We start from the raw sequence: 20,128 nt of genomic DNA on the forward strand, positions 1-20,128 counted from the left end.
AAGATGTATTATTATGTATATATATGATCATATGTAAATTCTAATCTATTGGTTTTTCTTTAATGGATTAGTTGACTTCTCTAATGCCCCATAACTGATACTTATATTCATTATCCATGAGATCAACATTATTAATATCCAGAGTAACATGGCGGATACTAATAAACACATCAATAGCCCCTCGGTCCAGATTTCGCTTAGAATATCGTCATCTTTACCCTTGGAAGTGCCCTTGGTTGGTTTACTGGATGCTTTTTGTTTTGATGCAGTTGTACTAGCCGTGATTGACTTGGATTCTTCTATAGATTCATCGAATTGTTCCAATGTAGTCATTTTATCTCTGGTGTTCAATATAATGTCAAGATGCTCGTCTTCTAGATATTCTTCTAATAATAGAGTAACATTTTCCAAAAAAGCATCCAGTTCATTTATGTCAATGTCCTTGGAAGTGAACTCAAACCAGATGATCCTGAATGGAGTAGATTTCTTCTTACCAAGCGTTTCATATAAAGTTCTTGAAATGTCATTTGGAATTTCATGAAACTGGTAAATTTTTTCCGTTCTATCTTCTGATAAGCTGACTAGATCCAGGTCTTCAGGAACCACAGTTGTGATTCTCGATGAGAAAAACTTGTTCAGATAAAGACTTGAAGGTGTATATTTCCCATTGTTATTGTAGTCTACCAACTTTTCTAATAGTCTATAGCGATCGAATTGGAACACAATTATTGGGCTATCTATAGAAGCGTTATCGATTAATTCATCTGATGTGGATAATTTATTATCGATATTATCAATGTCATCTTTTGATGTGATTGAGATGAATGAAGTTGATGTGGACTTTGCATAAAGGGAAGTCGCCTGTAAAAAGAGCAGCGATATCAATGAGAGTATACTGAACTTCATTGGAAGGATAATACGTGGGGTAAATCTGATAATGCTAGCCTTTCTAGCTTCAGCAGCTTTTTCTATTACTTGGTAAGGTCTCTCATTTATAAGAAATTTTCCTCTATCGAATTTGAAGCTTTCGTCATGTTTCCGAATCTGGCATTACCCGGTTAGAGAATTATAATTTAAGCATTGCGTTGTCCACTTGATTCGTAGCTGTTAGAGATATCTGCAATGGTGAACATGCCTTAAATCATATTAGAATTGTGTTTCCTTCCACTGATTTTTCTCTCTTTCTACAAAACAGTTTGGCTCAATAATAAATAATTTCTGGCGATATTGTGAGAAAGATTTAAAAGATATATCTACATGCTAATGTAAAATTCCCATGGGCAAGATTTTAGAAATGCGTAGACTCAATCCAAATCAAGAAACTGCCTGCACTTGAATAACAGACCTAATCACGATATTTATGATACTCAAGCGTAATAAACTATACCTCCTTCTTATTTTTTTGTCGCTTGAAGTGTCAGATGAAAAAGAAAAAAATAAAAAAAAATGCTTACACCCACTCACCGCATACAATTGAGGCAGATCGACGTGACGGAGACCTTGAAGTCTTTTATTACGAGACGAGCAGGCCTTTTCTTCAGGAATTGAAGTACAGAGGTACTCTGGCCGAGTGGTCTAAGGCGTCAGGTTAAGGTCCTGGTCTCTACGGAGGCGCGGGTTCGAACCCCGCGGGTATCATTATGTGCTTCTTCTTTTTTTTTTTTCTTTTTTTCAAAATTTTCAATTTTTTTCATGGCCTTTTCCGGGATGCGAAAAAAAAAATTTTCGAGCATTAAAATTGCGAAGGCACAGCTTTTATTTCCTCATTTTGATCTGACTCATTAAGTGATGCTTGCAATGGCTTGTTGCTTGGCATCTCTGAACTCATTATTATAGTATTAGAGATTGCTTGTCTTTTCAGGATATACTTGTGATGTTAGCAGTCGAAGCATAATCTGGCAGTAGTCGATACATAGATAGTAAGTACATGGATGATTGAACTTATGGCTACGACAGTATTGTTTAAAACGGCGTTGAAAAATGCTAATGGAAAATTATTTGCATATGGCAGTAGAGAGGTAGGTTCTTTCACTGCCACACAGTTCAGTCGTCGCCATCAATCTACGCTGAGTCCCTCATTAGTAAACTTGCACTCAGAATTGAAATTAGATGAATTACAACCTGATAATACTCCGGATTATGTCCGTTTGGTACTCCGTTCATCTGTATATGATGCGATTGACGAATCACCAATTTCTCCAGCTGTAGGTCTCTCTTCTAAATTGAATACGAATGTCCAGTTGAAAAGAGAAGATCTTTTACCTGTATTCTCATTCAAGTTACGTGGTGCTTATAATATGATTGCCAAATTAGATGATAACGTAAGGAATCAAGGTGTCATCGCATGTTCTGCAGGTAATCACGCTCAAGGTGTCGCATATGCTGCAAAGAAACTAGGTATACCTGCTACTATTGTCATGCCAGTTTCCACTCCTTCTATTAAATATCAAAATGTCTCAAGATTAGGTTCACAGGTGGTTCTTTATGGTAATGATTTCGATGAAGCAAAAGCTGAGTGTGCCAAATTGTCAGAAGAACGTGGTTTAACTAATATTCCACCTTTTGATCATCCATACGTTATTGCTGGTCAAGGCACCGTGGCTATGGAAATCCTCAGACAAGTTCATAATGCTAATAAAATTAACGCTGTCTTCGTGCCAGTTGGTGGAGGTGGTTTAATAGCAGGTGTCGGTGCTTATTTGAAGAGAATTGCTCCTCATATTAAAGTCATTGGTGTGGAAACTTATGACGCAACCACACTGCATACCTCATTGCAGAATGGTAAAAGAACTGAATTGACAAAAGTTGGAACTTTTGCCGATGGTACATCAGTCCGTTTAATCGGTGAAGAAACTTTTAGAGTTGCCCAAGAAGTCGTAGATGAAATCGTCCTGGTAAACACTGATGAGTTATGTGCTGCTATTAAGGATGTTTTCGAAGATACTAGAAGTATCCTTGAACCATCTGGTGCTCTATCAGTCGCAGGTATGAAGAAATACATCAGTGTGTTACATCCGGAGATTGACCATTCTAAACACACATACGTTCCAATTCTTTCTGGTGCGAACATGAATTTCGATAGATTAAGATTTGTTTCAGAAAGAGCAGTTCTTGGTGAAGGTAAAGAAGTCTTCCTATTAGTTACAATCCCAGACGTACCAGGTTCTTTCAAAAAATTACAGAAGATTATTCATCCAAGATCAGTCACGGAATTTTCTTACCGTTACAACGAACATCGTCATCAATCCTCTAATGATGTTCCTAAAGCGTACATTTACACCTCCTTCAGTGTCGTTGATCGTGAAAAGGAAATTAAGCAGGTCTTACAACAATTACATAGTCTTGGCTTTGAAGCTATCGATATTTCCGATAATGAAATGGCCAAATCTCATGGTAGATACTTAGTCGGTGGTGCATCTAAGGTACCTAACGAAAAGATCGTTTCTTTCAGTTTCCCTGAAAGACCAGGCGCTTTGACCAAGTTCCTTGCTGGTATGAGTGAATCATGGAATTTGACATTATTCCACTATAGAAATCATGGTTCGGATATTGGTAAAGTACTTGCTGGTATTTCTGTTCCTCCAAGAGAAAATTTGACGTTTCAAAAATTCTTACAAGATTTAGGTTATGCATACGTTGATGAAACTGATAATATGGTTTATCAGAAATTCTTAAAATACTGATTCAAGAGAATGATCAAAATAAATAGAATGAAATTATTATATAATTCTTCATTGAATTTTTTATCCATTGTGAAAAAATCCTTATTATATTAAAAGAGTACATAGTTAATACATATGAAAGTATATATACCGCAAAATAGTATATTAAATTTTGCCAAAAAACATATCAAAAGCAAAAAAGATGTGGCCTTTGCTCATAATTTCATAATTGATCTATTTTAAAAGATTTTACCAGTAACCTTGGAGATAACGTGTAAAGCAACCACGGAAAAGATGAAACCAACAGCTAAAAATAAGACGACTAAAGGATCAACCCTTAAGCCATTGGCTTCGTCTGTGTAGATTTTGAGAATTGAACTTGAAGAACCACCATGGCCAGCTGCTCTTGTGGAAGTTGGAGTTTGCTTAGTTTGCTTCTCCTTAGCTGATTGTGCTTGTCTTCTTTTTTGCAAAGTACGTTGACCGCCTGGAGGTGTTGTTGACATGTGTATAGTGTGTTCTTGTAGTTGTAGTTGAATTGATTCCAATTGATATTTATGAGAAAAATGAATCTACCTTAAAACTACTTTAATATATATTTTATCAAGTGTGGGCCACGTAATAGAAGTTAACAGCCAAACTGTTTCGTCTCCGCTTGGAAAATTTCTCTGACTTTTTTCGTGCCCGTAACAATTTTTGAGTAGTAGCAACTCCGGGTAAATTAGCAATACACTTGTCGAATCTTGTTGCATTTCTGTAGATGGAAGCTGGTGCCAGGTCTGGCTAAGCGCTAGACCATTATCATCTTGGTTCAAAAGGTGGTAATGCTATATTGTATAAGGAGCAATGGTATCTGATGGGAAGTAATGGTCTAGGAAAAAAATGGTAAAAAAGAAATGATGATTTCGCCCAGGATCGAACTGGGGACGTTCTGCGTGTTAAGCAGATGCCATAACCAACTAGACCACGAAACCATATTTTCTTGTTAATTGAGAGTTGGAGAGAGGGACCAGTTTGGTACTTTCAATTGATTCAAAAATCCTCCTCATCTTTCTCAGGACCAGCAATTGAACCATATAAGTTACGAAAAAGATTAATCTGTGCACAGAAAGAGAATAACACTGAGAAAAATGGACTAACTTCAAGATGTATGACAGAAGTGTGCCACCTAATATATGTCTGTCCAGCCAGCTTTTCAAGAGATAAGTAACTCAGTGCTGTTGGCATTGCTATTTTTTTATATTTATGAAAAAAGGCCTTTGCAGCAGGTTAAGTATGCAAAAAGAGCGTCATTTGCAATATTGGCAGTCAGTGGCTGAATTCAAAATATGTGAATGAGATATTTTAATAGTAAATGCTGCTTGCTTTTTAAGCAAGCTCATTTATAAAAATTTCACATCTATGGACTCGATTTATTCGACATCTACTAAACAAGTAGCAATTCTAAGCAGCTACTATTGATTAAAAAGCAATTGGAGATCAAGTTAGCCTCGACTTGTTTCGAGAGATAAGTTGTAAAATTCCGTCAATAAGCCCTTCACTAATGGAGTGAGTGTACTTTGTAAGTGTAACAATTCTCGTTAAAATTAATACCAGATTTATTGAAACTAATGGAAGACCTTTCAAAAAAAAATTATCATTTGGTCATCCCTCCACTCGTCAAACACCCCACCCTGTCTTTAAATAAAAACAAACGAAGTATATTTAAGTATTCGTAATTTATCATTGATAGTGAGCACCTGTATATAATTTTTTATTAAAAGTGTATAATTAATAAAGATAGATGTAATTCTTTTTGTTTTCATAATGTCTATTTTTCATTCATCTCTTCATACCATGGTTTTGAAAAGTGATCCTATACTTGGCAATTGAGGGGCATTAGCATTTGGAGTAAGACTTTGGGATCTCAAAGACCCTGCGGATTCCAAATCGTTTAGTAATTCTTTTTGGTTCATTCCATTAACTAAAGTGGCGGCTGTTGACATTGATGAATTATTCGAAGTTGTGGAATTTGCTTCTTCAGAACCACATCTTTCATTACTTTTCTTTACGTGTAATGGGTCAATTTCATCATCATCGTCATCGAATACAATTTCATTAATAGAAATGGATTTTCTCTTTGACGAATGTGTAGGAGAAGAGGAATAACCTTCTATTATTATGGAAGGTGGTGGGCATGATAAAGAAGTTACAGATGAAGATTTTGAAGAATCCTCCAGTAGAGATTCCCTATTTGATATACAATTGAGTCTATATTCAATTTCTCTTTCTGACCTGTTTGCTAATAGAATGGAAAGTTCCAGTTTATTTAGATTTCTTGACCTATTTTCTAAAAGTAATTGATCTTCTTCGTTTGTCCAAGGTTCGTACTTTTGTTCCTCTACCAATGGAGTGGTGTTTGATCTCTGTATTGATTGGGCTAATGGGATATCTGTGAACTTGTAAGAATTAGTAAACATAGATGATTTTTTTTGATTTATTAACTCTTTTTTAATTAAAGAACCTCTTCTTTGTTGATTTGAAGCTGGACTATTAAAATTGAATGAATTTGACACAGAGTTTGGTGCTACTATAGTAGAAGATCTTCTTGTTGGAAGACCACTGCTACCCACAGTGAAAGAAGACCTTCTTGACCAATTGGCGAAAGAATTCTTTCTTGATTTGGAACCATTCAAAGTTGTATTCAAGGCATTTTGTAAAGGAGAAGTTGGTGATGTGGAGTAAGCGGCGGCGGCGGCAGCAGCATTATTATTAGTTGGAAATGCGAAAGAATTACGTCTTGATCTCACAAAGACTTTTGGTACGAATCCTACATTTTCTGTGGTTTCCTGCGTAGAATTGATCAAATTACTTATACTGGATGGATTTGTACTTAAAGGTTGGACGTTATTTGTGAAAGAATGCGAATAAGATCTTGGCTTGATGAATTTGCTATCGTTATCTATTGGCACGATAGGAAGCATTGATGAAGAAGCTGGAGGAGATGAAGAGGAAGAAGAAGTTCTGAATTGTTGTGGATTTGGTAAAGGTTGAATATTTGTTGGGAAAGAATTTGAGGTGACAGGAGCCGGCCTTATGAAAGTGGATACACTGTCTAAATCAGTGACTATTGGCTTTTGGTTTTGATTATTTTGTGACTTAACTTTTCTACATTCTTTAATACTTGGATTTTTATTTAATATTTTAATTTGACCAGGAAATTGCGTGACATCCATCAAAGCTGTGGTATTTGATTTTAAATTACCAGATTTTAAACGTCTCCATCTAAATTGACAGGCATTTGGAGTTCTATTTTCGAAATATTGAGCGATTTCCTTCCATCCCATTTTTTTGACTTCTTTCAAATGTCTTAAGAGTAGATCATCTGATGGGTCCCATGAAGATGGATTTTTCGATAGTGCAGGTGACGATTTCTTGATATTCAAGTCGTCCAACAACGCTGGGGTATTGCCATAAGAAGAAGAATCGATCTGATTATGGTTCATTGTATAATAATTTTGAGCATCCATGGGGAAAGTAAGAGGAACTGTCATGTATGGGGAGATGGCTGTTTTCTATCAAGAATAAGAAATTGGAGAAAGATGGAATGAGTACATATTATATATATGGGGGAAGTGGAGGAGTAGGAAATGAACGAGAGGTCATCAGGTAGAACTGTCTGCATACATTGCGTCGTTTTTTCTTTCGACCCTTCTCCTTCTGTGTGGTGATGGTTGTGTTGTAAAACTGATTTTTTTCATGCAGTCATAAGAAATCAGGAAATCCAGCCGTTAGTGTAAGTGGGAAAAGTAGTGCATTAAGTTATTAGGATCAAGGGCCAGATTGGGATGCAGCGATAGGAGTTCGGTAAATGTGCATTAAAGTGTATGTACAAAGAGGGAAAATCAGAGAAAGAGGTGTTGCATGGAATGGAAAATATTGTGGGAGAGATGTCAACGTTAAGTTGTTTTGATACGTGGGAGAGACCATCTCTGAGGAATTCGCCCATCATCGAAGAAGCACACTGTATGAGAAGAGTTCCGCGTGCGATGATGGGAAGAGCACCACCGTTGGGAAAGAGTCTCGTTGGGAAGAGCGTCGCGTCTCTGCAAGGCGACACTCTGACAAGGACACGTTACCCCTTCGTCTGCGGGCTTAATACGCTGTGCCTTTCCCGCCGTAATTTCTCGGTGAGCGAGAGCAAACTCTGCTGCAGAGAATAGTCCGCAGTGGAGTTTTCCTCTTCTGTCATTCGATATGTCTCTTTCGGGTTCCCCCATCGATGCCTCTCGAGCCAATGGGACCCAGAACTCGACGTAGTCCGAGATGTGAGGTACGTCCTGCTTCGGCATCTCCACTTTCCTTCGGTTGGTTTCTCCGCAGCTTTTCTACGTTCTCTGGGCTTCTACGCCGGACTGTTCGGAGAGGATGAGGCAATCACCTGACTGCACGAATCCGAGGAGAAGACAGGAATTTGACCCCCCAAGAGGACGTCGTTCTCCGTTTCAACGATCGCCGCCGCCGTCTGCCGAATGGAACCGCGGCCCAGAAGGACAGCCTCCCTGCCAAAGATTTCTCCGGCAGGTGACTGCGGACCTGAAGGACTGCATACTGTATTGCAATGGTGGTTAGTTGCTGTACCCCACGTAGCTTACGAATATCAATCAATCTGCTTCTCTCTCTGTGAGAGGTGATGTGTCAATACCGTGTCTCTGTGACTCCTCCGCAAAAATAATACGATCTATACAGTGGGTGTTTTTCCGTTTGGAAAAACTATTAATTTATATTTCCAACTACTACTACTATTACTATATATCAAAGAATAATATAATTTACAGAATTCACTCCTTATCTTCTTCTTCTTCTTCTTCTTCTTCTTCCTCTTCTTCTTCTTCCTCTTCCGCACGGTGTTGCTGTTGATACGCCCCTTTTCTAAATGATGCTAGCATCTCATTCAAATTTCCAGATATATATTGTTCATTGTTTGGTCCCGTGGATAACGTAATTCCTCCTCCTAATAATGCTTCTAATGGTATCCCATCTATAATATTATTACTGTTATTTCCCCTTCTATTCCTCTTTGCACCATCTTCAGTATCGTCAGCATCTGTATCTTCTACGTACATATTTTCATCTTCATCACCATACCCATTTGATGAGTCCTGACTGAATCTTTCTTCAGGTCTCTTCGTAGTTGTTTCAAATATGTCTTCATCATTTGATGGAAATTCAAAGTAACTATAAACTACTCTTCTTTTCAATTCAAATGAAATTGGACGGTCATATTTCTTTGATCTTATACGTTCAAACCATTGGTCAACATTTTCATTTTCTTTTAATAATGCAACAATAGTAATACTCATATTGTCACATCCAATCCCTGTTCCCTCCGTTGTTGGAGAACAGCAAACATCAATGATTCTGGATGCAATATCATTCAATGACATGCCACCTTTATTGATACCGTAATAGATTAAATCAACACATTCTTGAGACGAAAGACAATCCCATATACCATCACATGCCAAGATTACAAACTCATCGTCATCATAATTCAATTGACGTTGAACAATATCAGGGACACAAGTAACGATTTGTTCGTGAGGCCCTAAATCTTCATTTGATTTGAATTCAAAATCACCAATGGCTCTAGATAATGCTAAGTTACCATTGACACGATCCATTTCAACAAATCCATCTGCTGCCATAATTCTTGATTTTTCACTTATTAAAGTTGGTTTATGATCGTATGATAATGCTTTGGCTACACCTTTTGTCGCCAAGACCGTTCTTGAATCACCAGAATTGGCACATACAAGTAAATTCTGTAATTTTGATATTAAAATACTTGTCGCGGTACAACCACTATGATCATTCTTCAAAATGTTATCCTTTAACATATCTTCATCCATGCTCAAATAAGCGTCAATAAGACATTGAGCAAGATTCCTTTCATTCTTGAACGAATTCTGCCTCAATAAGATTGGAATCATATTCTTACCTGCAAATTGTGCAACACTGGATCCACCATGACCGTCAAAGATAGAATACACCGCAATATGATCCTCTTCCTGTTCATTGAGAACGTTGGGCTCGACAATATGAGAATCCTCCATGGACATTCTCCACCCTTGCATGGCACACGTACCAAAAGCAGTCAATAAATCCTCACCTGAATGGTGTTCTTTGTCAATCACTGGATTAGATAAGATTTGACCCATTGTTCCTTCAAAACTTCGATTTTCAAATTACTTTCCAGCTCACAATAAACCCTATGTCCCAAAAACACACACTGTATTCAAGAGGGCCTGCTATGTCTTCCAGTATCGTCAACCACTGTTTGTGTGTCTGTATCTTTCTGTTTCTTAAATTTTACACCACCAAATTTTGTTTTTTTCCTTACGACTTTTCCTGGGATTTTGCGATTTTTGAGAAAATGAACCAATTTTTATATTTCAAAACATGCGATTCCCACTCAGGAACAACACCATTTTCAATACCATCCTACCCAACAGAACACATCCTTGCATTCTAAAATACATACTATGGCCATAATTCCATTTTAGACCTCGAAATTTGGTCAATTTTACCCAGTTTTCTAAGATGATCACTATATACGTTGTGTAATTTACCGCATTTTTCCCACCAGGCAATTTTTTTTTCACTCTCTGCCCAAAAAAAAAAGTCTCAGCAGGCTGCCGGGCAAAAAAAAATGGATTACTCACATCTTATATTTGAAGTCATCGAGATAACGAGTGTAAACCATTACTAGCGATAGAAGAACTAATCGCAAGCAGCTATGTCAGGCACCATCAAGATTCAGCCAAGTTTGGAACACTTGGAACAGTTAGTCGAGGAAAATAATGGATCTTCCGTTAATATGTATCCAATTTATGCATTCTTACCATCTCTGTATTTAACTCCGCATGTCGCTTATTTGAAGCTAGCTGACCTGAACAATCCTGATAGATCAGAATCTTTCCTTTTGGAAAGTGCCAAGACGAACAATAATCAACTAGATCGTTATTCTTTCATCGGTATCAAACCAAGAAAGATTATAAAGACCGGTCCAACTGAAAATTTGGAGGTCGATCCACTTATCATACTGGAAGAGGAACTAAAGGACAAAAAACTGGCTGAAAATATTCCTGGTTTACCTAATTTAAGTGGTGGAGCCGTAGGTTACATCTCATATGATTGTGTCAGATATTTCGAACCAAAGACTAAGAGACCGTTAAAAGATGTTTTAGAAGTTCCAGAAGCATATTTAATGATATGTGACACCATTATCGCCTTCGATAACGTCTATCAAAGATTCCAAATCATCCATAACATCAACTTGAATGAAATTGAATCGCTCGAGAAAGGTTACGAACAAGCTTCCGAAATTATCAGTAAAATCATCGAAAAATTAACAGATGAGTCGGAACCAGTTCCATATCCTGCTCAACCTCCTATCAAATTAAATCAATCTTTCAAATCTAATATCGGTCAAGAAGGCTATGAAAACCATGTAAAGACTCTAAAGCAACATATCAAGAAAGGAAACATCATTCAAGCAGTCCCTTCACAAAGGGTCGAAAGGCCAACCTCTTTACATCCATTCAATATCTACCGTCATCTACGTACAGTCAATCCATCCCCTTATTTATTCTACATTGACTGTCTTGATTTCCAAATCATTGGTGCCTCTCCAGAACTTTTATGTAAGTCAGACAATAAAAATAAACTTATTACACATCCAATTGCTGGTACTATAAACAGAGGTAAAACCACAGAAGAAGATAACAAACTGGCTGACGAGTTAGTGGGTTCTTTAAAAGATCGTGCGGAACATGTCATGTTGGTCGATTTGGCAAGAAATGATATTAATAGAGTATGTGACCCATTAACTACAAATGTCGACAAACTTCTAACTGTAGAAAAATTCTCTCACGTTCAACATTTGGTCTCTCAAGTTAGTGGTACTTTAAGACCAGATCAAAACAGATTTGATGCCTTAAGATCTATTTTCCCTGCAGGTACCGTAAGTGGTGCTCCTAAAGTTAAAGCAATGGAATTAATTGCTGAATTAGAAGGGGAAAGACGTGGTGTCTACGCTGGTGCCGTTGGTAACTGGTCATATGATGGCAAAACAATGAACACATGCATCGCTCTTAGAACAATGGTTTACAAGAATGGTAGTGCTTTCTTACAGGCAGGTGGTGGTATTGTTTTTGATTCTGACGAATATGATGAATATATTGAAACCATGAACAAAATGATGGCTAATCACAATACCATTGTTGAAGCTGAAGAAATCTGGGCTTCGAAAGTCGGTTCTGTTTAATTCAGAATACTTAAAGTAAAATCTTTATATATTGACTTAAACTTTTTTTATTATAGAAATGAATAAAATGAACGTTTTTTATTAACAAATGTTGAATGCGTTATAATTTACAGAAGCGATATACCATATATATAGTAGAATATTATAAATATCGTAAAACGTCAAAATATTGATAAATGATGATGTTGAAATATCAAATCCAATAAATTGATGATTATGAAATGAGAAAAATAAGATGAAGTACAAAAAAAGAAATACTCGATGCATCATGAGTAACTTCATTTCCTATATTGTTCACGGAAATACTTAGCAGCAGCAACCATATTGGTTAATGATTGTCTGGTTTCTTCCCATCCTCTAGTTTTCAAACCACAATCTGGATTAACCCAGAATTTTTGAGCAGGGTAGGTTTTCAAGATAGTTTCAATCTTGGTAATGAATTCCTCCTTTGATGGGACTCTTGGGGAATGAATATCGAATAAACCTAAACCAATATGATTTGGGTAGTCTCTGAATTCGGCAATGTAACCAGCATCATCCTTCTTAGAGAATTCAATGGAGACAACATCAGCATCTAAAGCCTTAATATGGTTTGGATCTAAATCAGAGTAACAGAAATGGGAGTGAATTTGAGTCTTGTTCGTGACACCAGAAGTAGCAATTCTGAAAGCTTCAGCAGCCCAGACTTGGTAGTCAGATCTTTCAGCACCTGCTCTTAATGGTAAACCTTCTCTGATGGCTGGTTCATCGACTTGAATAATCTTAATACCAGCGGCTTCTAGATCGTTGACTTCGTCTCTCAAAGCTAAGGCTAATTGGTAAGCTTGAGTCTTTTGGTCAACGTCATCTCTTGGGAAAGACCATCTTAAACATGTAATTGGACCAGTTAACATACCTTTGACGTGCTTCTTGGTGATAGATTGAGCATAAACAGATTCTTTAACAGACATGGCCTTTGGTCTAGATAAATCACCAACAATAATTGGAGGTCTGACGTATCTTGAACCGTAAGATTGAACCCAACCGTTAGTAGTGAAGGCGTAACCTTTTAATTGTTCACCAAAGTATTGAACCATATCGTTTCTTTCTGGTTCACCGTGGACTAAGACATCAAGATCGATTTCTTCTTGGAACCTGATAACCCTTTCAATCTCGGAATTAATGAAGGCTTCATATTCTTCAGCGGAGATGGTACCCTTGTTGAATTTGTTTCTGTTAATTCTAATGTCTTTAGTTTGAGGGAATGAACCGATAGTAGTAGTTGGGAACAATGGTAAGTTGAAGATTGGTTCTTGTTCAGCTAATCTTTCGGCGAATGGGGCGGCTCTTGTGGACATTTTGCTGTCAATGGAAGCAACTCTATCTTGGACCTTAGCATCATTGATGATGGTAGAGGTTTGTCTAGCAGCAATGGCATCTGCATTAGATTTCAAAGCAGCAGACACATCTTCGCCTGAAACATGTTTGGCGATGGTGACAACTTCATCTAATTTTTGAGTAGCAAAAGAGAAGTAATTTTTCAATTCAGTGTCTAAAGATTTTTCATTTGCTAAATCAACTGGAGTATGTAATAAAGAAGAAGAAGTGGATACAATGACTCTATCAGCACCAAAGATAGAAATTGCCTTGTTGACGAATTGAGAAGATTTAGCGAAATTGTTTTTCCAAATGTTTCTACCATCGACAATACCAACGGAAAGTTTTTGATTTGGGCCGACTGCAGAAATGACTTCTTCAAATTGTTCTGGAGCTCTAACGAAATCGAAATGTAAAGAATCGACAGGTAGACCCTTGATAGTGTCCAAGTTTGGAAGAACGGTACCGAAGTAAGAAGCCAAAGTGATCTTTGGTAATTTAGTTTGTTGACCGAAGAAAGAGTAAGCCTTCTTGATAGCAGCTAAAACTTCTTGTGGTAAATCTAAGACTAAAATAGGTTCATCTAATTGGACGTCGGTGGCACCAGCAGCGCTTAATGTTGATAAAATTTCTGCGTATAATGGTAGCAATTTATCCAACAAAGATAATGGGTTTAAATCTAAGGAATCCTTGTCAGATTTACCCAGGTATAGGAATGAAACAGGGCCTAATAAGACGGGCCTAGTTTGAATACCTAATTCTTTAGCTTCTAAGAATTCGTCAACAGGCTTTTGACCATTTAATTTGAAAGTAGTAGAATGGGAGAAAGTTGGTCTGACATAATGGTAGTTAGAATCGAACCATTTAACCATTTCTAGAGCGGTAACATCTACAGTCTTTTCAGTTTCAGTGGCTTTTCTTTGTAGACCTCTACCCATGGCAAAATAGGTATCTAAAGAAGGTAATTGATACTTGGAATAACGGTCAGGGATGACATTAAATAAGAGAGACAAATCTAGCACTTGATCGTAGAAAGAGAAATCATTGGAAGGGATGATATCGACACCAGCAGCTTTTTGTAATTTCCAATTGGAAGCTCTGATATCCTTAGCTACTTTTTGCAATTCATCGACAGTGACTTTACCGTTCCAGTAGCCTTCAGTAGCTTTTTTCAATTCTCTGTTTGGACCAATTCTTGGGAACCCTAAGACAGCAGATTGTACCATTATATAGTTGTTTTCAAATTATTATTAGTATTGTTGGTGATAGTACAAATGAGAAAAATAACTAAGAAAGAGGATGATATGAAATAATTATCACAAGAATAAAGACCTGCTTATATATAAAAGTGTACATGTTCCATCCCTTTGTGAGATGGCGATCTTTCGAGACGAAATTTTCCACACATACACAACACACATAAAGAGTAGAGTAGTATAAAAGTACCGGATAATGCTAGTCACAATGATACGATTATAGTGGAATGAGCTAAAGTAGTATTCTGTGTAAAAACTACAGTACATGATGATGATGATAGTAGCAATGAAGAAAACATGACATTACTCTGCAATTAAAAATAAAATTTACATACTTTTTCTCCTGCAAGACAGCTTATCGCATACCAAGAAGACTACATCAACACATGCTAATTATTGTGTAGATATCAAGCATAAATAGTAATAGTTTCTGATTACGAAACAGATTTCAAAACTATGGCGCAACGTTATGATTTAAAGTGGTTCACACTTTTCGAGGTAATTTTCACAGTTTAAACTCCGTGAAACGATTAGAAAAAAAAAATCCTGACGAATAAGATGTGAGTTCGGTGGAAAATGAGTACCGAAATGTCACGTGGTTTGCTATTCCTATGCAATTGCGATTTTAAATGCAATGGTGGGATTTCAACGTTTTGTTGGCCTTGTTAGAGTATTGCTGACTCTGGTAGACTGAGATTAGCTGTCTTTTACAGCTATTTGAGTGAGTTTAGCATTTTTGGTGCGGTGCGTGGGTGTTATCATTTTATCACCTCTAAGCTTTTTTTTCAGTTGGAGCTATAATATATCCGGTACTGGAGCTTGATGGAAGTGCACGTTCCATAAGACGTAGTTGTACAGTACAGTTGCTGTTATAGCCATGAGTAGTGATTCTGTAAGAAGTGCTTTGGAAAAAGAGTATCAGAAATTATCATTAAGGAACGATGAGCTCGTGAAACAGGACTCTACACTAAGGAAAGAGTATACTACTCTGCTTCGAAAAGCTTCTAGTTTGGCATCGGTTCTCAAGGTGATGGACTCGAAATTGGCCGAACAATGTGAAATAGAACAACCGAAACTTATTGGTGATAGGGCTTTGAAACTCGTTCCAGGATTGCAATGGTATAACGATCAAATAAATCTTGTTACGCAAAGTTTTGACAATGACAATGAAGAAATCGAAATCCCCAAAGAATTGTTAGATTCGTATACATTATGTAAAGATACACCTTTATTATATAAAGATTCACAATAAAGAGAAAAAAAAAGTCAAAAAGAATTACAAAAAAAAAAAATAAAGTAGTTGTAATGCAGGGTAGAGGATATCTCAATCGGTCTCTGATTGTTGTTGTTTTCTTTTCCTATCATGTCTTATGACGTTTTCTAATGCGTTGGTATTGATGAATAAACCACACAAAAATTTGCGTACGTGTGGCTTAAATCTGAATTTGTCCATCATTTCCATGACTTTGAAAAACATAATTTCACTCTCAAATAGAGTAGCTCCATACTTCCCGTTTAGTTCAGTAACCCTTTTGATTGCTGCATTGGATAATATATGATTATCCAGTTGACTAACTGTATCGAGAACTTTATCAATTATGTTTTCCCTATCTTCTTCATCTTCAGTAGATATAGCATTTGTGCTATTCACTGTATTATGCCTCTCTCGATTACTGAAAAAATTGGCAACATCTTCAGTGGACTTAATACCAGCTTTATTTAATATATTGATGCTATCAATTTCTTTGTTTTCATATAATGGGTTCTCAAGGACTTCCTTTTCCGCCAATAACTTATCTAAATTGATCTTAAAGGTACCAGAACTCTTGACCAAATCACCAGTATTTGTATCAAGTTCGATTAATTCATCTTTATGATCTTCAGATATTGTCCACTTCTTTTCATTAAAGGATAAAAATGTGTCTAGCTTGTTAGGTAAAGTAATACCCAATGGGTCTCCATGCACTGTTACAGAACAATTCCATCCCATTTCGTCTAGAATCTCACAACCTTCTCTTGTTCTGCTCACTAATCCAAGTATGAAAAAGGCAGTAAATCTTAAACTTGTTGCACTGGCTTCGTTGGCAATTTTAACAACATCTTCAACTAAGGAATAGTTATCCAATAGCCCAATGCCCAATTCGGTAGACCCGATGTAACCACAGCACCATAATGCGGCTTTAACTTCTATAATATCGGTTGAGACTTCGTCTCCCATTGAATCACTCACATATTTCTTGATGGTGTTCATAAATTGAACGAGATCACCACTCTGACTTAGAAGCGTTATCCCATCTTCTGTCTTAGCTAAACTTTCATAGAAATGTAAAGGCAACCTATCATTTCTTTCGAAATGATGACTTTTCTCAGAACGAAATTGTGCAGTACTGAGGAATTCTTCAACGATACTCACATATTCGATATTTTTATGATCTAACCATGACTGTCTTTCTACTTCAACAAAATTAATGTCGTTTAGTAGTTGAAACCCATAGGACTTACTCAAAAGTTCGAATAGAATAGGTGAACGAATAAATACCATTTGATCCAAAAATGTTTTTAATGAAAAACTAAATTCTTTCGAACCATATCCTTCCAAAATACATTCATATAAAGCCCGATCTGCAATGGCAACAACATTTGAACTCAAATCATATAACTGCCTTGTCAACATTTCAATCTTGAATCTACGTAATCTCAATTTATCTTCTTGTGAATCAATATCTTCCGGTTTTTCAACCATGAGATCCCTTAGTCTTTCTCCGATATGTTTTGTTGCTTTAATTCTAACCACTTCATTTGGATCAACCAACGCCTTCCCTATTATTATTCGGCAGTGTGGTGAATATGTGAGATTCAGTTCTGGCAACGTCAAAAGCAAAAATTTCAATGAAATTCTATTATCTGTCTGGAACATCTTGTAAATTATTGTAAAAAAATTCCACCTATCCAATATTTGAATACCATTTTTTGACTGCGTTAATACGCCAATGAATTTGAAGTATCCATATATCATTTTTGTCTTCAATGAATAGTCATTAAATACATTACCGGCCATATTATCTTCCATTGCTCTGAAAAGCAATGAAGCCACTTGTGGTATAATTTTCGTATCATCCATGAGAATTTTCATACCTTCAGGATTTATTGTTAAAGTCTTGAAAAATTGACATCCTACTTGTACATACTTTGCAGACAGCCTCGAGCCCCTATCTACATTGGAAAACCTCAACCTCAATGGTCTATAAAAAACCAGCAGTCTTCTGACAAACTTTGTCGACTTTGCTAACTCTTCCAACTGTTTTTTATTCATAAGAGGACCTTCCAATAGTTCTTGGATAATATTCCAATTCCAACTAGTGAAATCTTTGGTTTGTAATACCCTAGAGTCATACACCATCTTTCTGAATCTCATGTCATCTACCTCGGAAACTAGCGTACTTTCTTTAACTTTTTGAGAGTACTCCTTTATGTTTTCCATATAGCTGATCTTAGTCATTCCTAAAGTATTTCTGTTCTTATTCAAAGCCTGAATCATCTTACCTATTTGAAATGTCTCTTCCATTAGCGTGGTTGGTTTGAATGCGAAGTTATTAAAGTCAGGAAATAACCCATTATCAACCAGATTCATTCTTAGATTCATATATTCTGCCAGTAAGTACCTGGCTTTCAGAATTAGGTTGCTACTTACCTTTCTCCTCGTATCGTTACTTACCAGACTTAAAACGTAATCATGAAAGTTGCATCTATCTAAAATTAAGATCATCAACGCTAAATGTTGATTTACGGGTAAAGAATCTTTTAAAAATTGGGATGGTCTCATTCTAAATTTATTTTTTGATTTAGTTTTGTAAGTCAAGGGCCTTATCTTGAGTACATCGAGAAAGATATCGATTAAATATTGTGCACACAAGGGAACATTGAAAAATGAAAGTAATTCCTTTATTGGTCTGAAGTTATCTATCGAGAAGAGCATAATACCATTATAGTTTTTAAAAGCTTTGGAAACTAGTATGGCTGCATTTTGCATTTTTTCTACGTTAACTGTCGTCTTAGTGCTTGTATCAGAGAAAATTGAGGAAAGAATTGTTATATTGAAATCGTTCAAAAAATATTTCCTTGTTTGATGAGTCGACATTAGATCAAGTATTGAATCCAAAATTATTGAAGCCAGGGAAAAGGAAGAGTAATCTTGAAGAATTTCTTCAAAGACTCGCATCCCATGGCACTCCATAACAAGATTAGGATGTAAGTAGGAAAGTTCCAATAATGATTCCAGTGCCATATTTTTTAATGGATCATCTGGTTTCTCGACACAGCTGATAACTGCTTGCACTATCCCTTTTGTTATACCAATTTTGTATTCAGAAAATGCTCTCACCAGCTTTAGTGCCTGCTCTCTCTCCACATGATATGAATTGTCCTTTGAAAATGATATCACTATAAAGGCATCCAATCTTAATTCCAGTAGATATGCGACAAATTGTTCTCCATTTATCAAATGTCGACAGATTCGATAAGCTGCAGATACAACCAATTTATCGTCACTTAATAAGAGGGTTTGAACACTGGGCATGAATGGAGCTAGCATTAGGTCTTGGCGAAGCTCAGGATGCTCTTTCAAAATATCCACCAAGCTATTCGCCTTGGTTAAAATGAATTCAGTTGATATATTAGCCTCCTGTAAACTTTGCATATAATCACTTATTAGCCATGTGGCACTTTCTAGAGTTGGTGTATTCGTCTTGGTATGAACACTTTCTGCTCGCAAAGGGGTTAGCATTTGATGAGTCCCTTGTTTAACCGTTAAGTTTTCCTGTATATCTAAGTCACTTTCTGCACTGGTATTATTATCTGATGTCGAGTTTTCATCCTCATCGATATGCGCATTGGAAAGATCTTCTTTTGACATTGTGCTCAGAGAATCGTTGGTAGATCGCCTTTCAAGCGTTTCTGACTTCCTTGTTTGCTCATATTGAACTCTTAATTCACTTAACCGTCTTTCAAGCTTCTTGATTGCCTTATCAAACTCTCTAATCAACGTATTTGTCTTAATTCTCATAGAATGTTTCTGCAAATGTTCCGTGGAATATGAGCCAGTGAAGATATCTGAGCTGGCTGTACTTCTCGTCTTTTCGATATCCTCTTTTTTCTTCTTTACCTGGGTCAATTCTAACTGTGTTTGATTGATTTCGGTTCTTAATGTCAACAGCTTTTTAGCTGTACTACCTCTATGTCTCCTTGACTGTAGCGGACTAGTTGGAGATGGCGAACCAGGCTCATACCTTCTTGTTGAAACAAAGGACGTTGAGAGAACTGGATTTTGTTTACCCTTCTTTGCTGTGCCATTGCTGGTTCCTTTGCTTTTGTTAGATTCCTCATACATGGAGCTTTGAAGAAACGCCTCCTTTGATGACGGGAGTGAAGAGTTTATACTCTTGTGAGGACTTGGCTCATTCATTTAGTTTTTCTATATGGCTCCACGTAATGGAGTTGCTAGATGACTTTATACTATATTTATTGACAGAATTTCAAGGTTTTACTAT

At 36.7% G+C, this 20,128-nt stretch overlaps 9 protein-coding genes and 2 non-coding genes across 11 annotated transcripts; 4 read left to right on the top strand and 7 right to left on the bottom strand.

The window, feature by feature from the left end:
- Positions 1-45: 45 nt before the first annotated feature.
- On the bottom strand, positions 46-906 carry VOA1 (Voa1p; the record flags this gene model as incomplete). The annotated part of the gene is made up of 1 exon (XM_003959609.1): positions 46-906. The coding sequence occupies one exon, from the start codon at positions 904-906 to the stop codon at positions 46-48; it is 861 nt and encodes a 286-aa protein (XP_003959658.1).
- A 650-nt stretch (positions 907-1,556) lies between these two features.
- Positions 1,557-1,638, top strand: KAFR0Ktrna12L. Its single transcript has one exon. It is a non-coding gene; the product is annotated as a tRNA-Leu (tRNA).
- Positions 1,639-1,943: 305 nt separating this feature from the next.
- On the top strand, positions 1,944-3,683 carry ILV1 (threonine ammonia-lyase ILV1; the record flags this gene model as incomplete). The annotated part of the gene is made up of 1 exon (XM_003959610.1): positions 1,944-3,683. One exon carries the CDS (start codon positions 1,944-1,946, stop codon positions 3,681-3,683), a length of 1,740 nt encoding a protein of 579 aa, XP_003959659.1.
- A 218-nt stretch (positions 3,684-3,901) lies between these two features.
- Positions 3,902-4,168, bottom strand: SBH1 (Arf family guanine nucleotide exchange factor SBH1; the record flags this gene model as incomplete). Its single annotated transcript, XM_003959611.1, has 1 exon — positions 3,902-4,168. One exon carries the CDS (start codon positions 4,166-4,168, stop codon positions 3,902-3,904), a length of 267 nt encoding a protein of 88 aa, XP_003959660.1.
- Positions 4,169-4,562: 394 nt separating this feature from the next.
- Positions 4,563-4,636, bottom strand: KAFR0Ktrna11V. The gene has a single exon. It is a non-coding gene; the product is annotated as a tRNA-Val (tRNA).
- An 855-nt stretch (positions 4,637-5,491) lies between these two features.
- Positions 5,492-7,195, bottom strand: DOT6 (Dot6p; the record flags this gene model as incomplete). Its single annotated transcript, XM_003959612.1, has 1 exon — positions 5,492-7,195. The coding sequence occupies one exon, from the start codon at positions 7,193-7,195 to the stop codon at positions 5,492-5,494; it is 1,704 nt and encodes a 567-aa protein (XP_003959661.1).
- A 1,287-nt stretch (positions 7,196-8,482) lies between these two features.
- Positions 8,483-9,862, bottom strand: PTC2 (type 2C protein phosphatase PTC2; the record flags this gene model as incomplete). Its single annotated transcript, XM_003959613.1, has 1 exon — positions 8,483-9,862. The coding sequence occupies one exon, from the start codon at positions 9,860-9,862 to the stop codon at positions 8,483-8,485; it is 1,380 nt and encodes a 459-aa protein (XP_003959662.1).
- A 578-nt stretch (positions 9,863-10,440) lies between these two features.
- TRP2 (anthranilate synthase TRP2) lies at positions 10,441-11,970 on the top strand (the record flags this gene model as incomplete). The annotated part of the gene is made up of 1 exon (XM_003959614.1): positions 10,441-11,970. The coding sequence occupies one exon, from the start codon at positions 10,441-10,443 to the stop codon at positions 11,968-11,970; it is 1,530 nt and encodes a 509-aa protein (XP_003959663.1).
- A 278-nt stretch (positions 11,971-12,248) lies between these two features.
- Positions 12,249-14,552, bottom strand: MET6 (5-methyltetrahydropteroyltriglutamate-homocysteine S-methyltransferase; the record flags this gene model as incomplete). Its single annotated transcript, XM_003959615.1, has 1 exon — positions 12,249-14,552. The coding sequence occupies one exon, from the start codon at positions 14,550-14,552 to the stop codon at positions 12,249-12,251; it is 2,304 nt and encodes a 767-aa protein (XP_003959664.1).
- Positions 14,553-15,459: 907 nt separating this feature from the next.
- Positions 15,460-15,834, top strand: IES5 (Ies5p; the record flags this gene model as incomplete). The annotated part of the gene is made up of 1 exon (XM_003959616.1): positions 15,460-15,834. The coding sequence occupies one exon, from the start codon at positions 15,460-15,462 to the stop codon at positions 15,832-15,834; it is 375 nt and encodes a 124-aa protein (XP_003959665.1).
- A 72-nt stretch (positions 15,835-15,906) lies between these two features.
- TSC11 (TORC2 complex subunit TSC11) lies at positions 15,907-20,043 on the bottom strand (the record flags this gene model as incomplete). Its single annotated transcript, XM_003959617.1, has 1 exon — positions 15,907-20,043. The coding sequence occupies one exon, from the start codon at positions 20,041-20,043 to the stop codon at positions 15,907-15,909; it is 4,137 nt and encodes a 1,378-aa protein (XP_003959666.1).
- Positions 20,044-20,128: the final 85 nt, after the last annotated feature.

The sequence above is a fragment of the Kazachstania africana genome, chromosome 11 (genome assembly GCF_000304475.1).
Source record: "Kazachstania africana CBS 2517 chromosome 11, complete genome".
NCBI classification, from domain to species: Eukaryota; Fungi; Ascomycota; class Saccharomycetes; order Saccharomycetales; family Saccharomycetaceae; genus Kazachstania; species Kazachstania africana.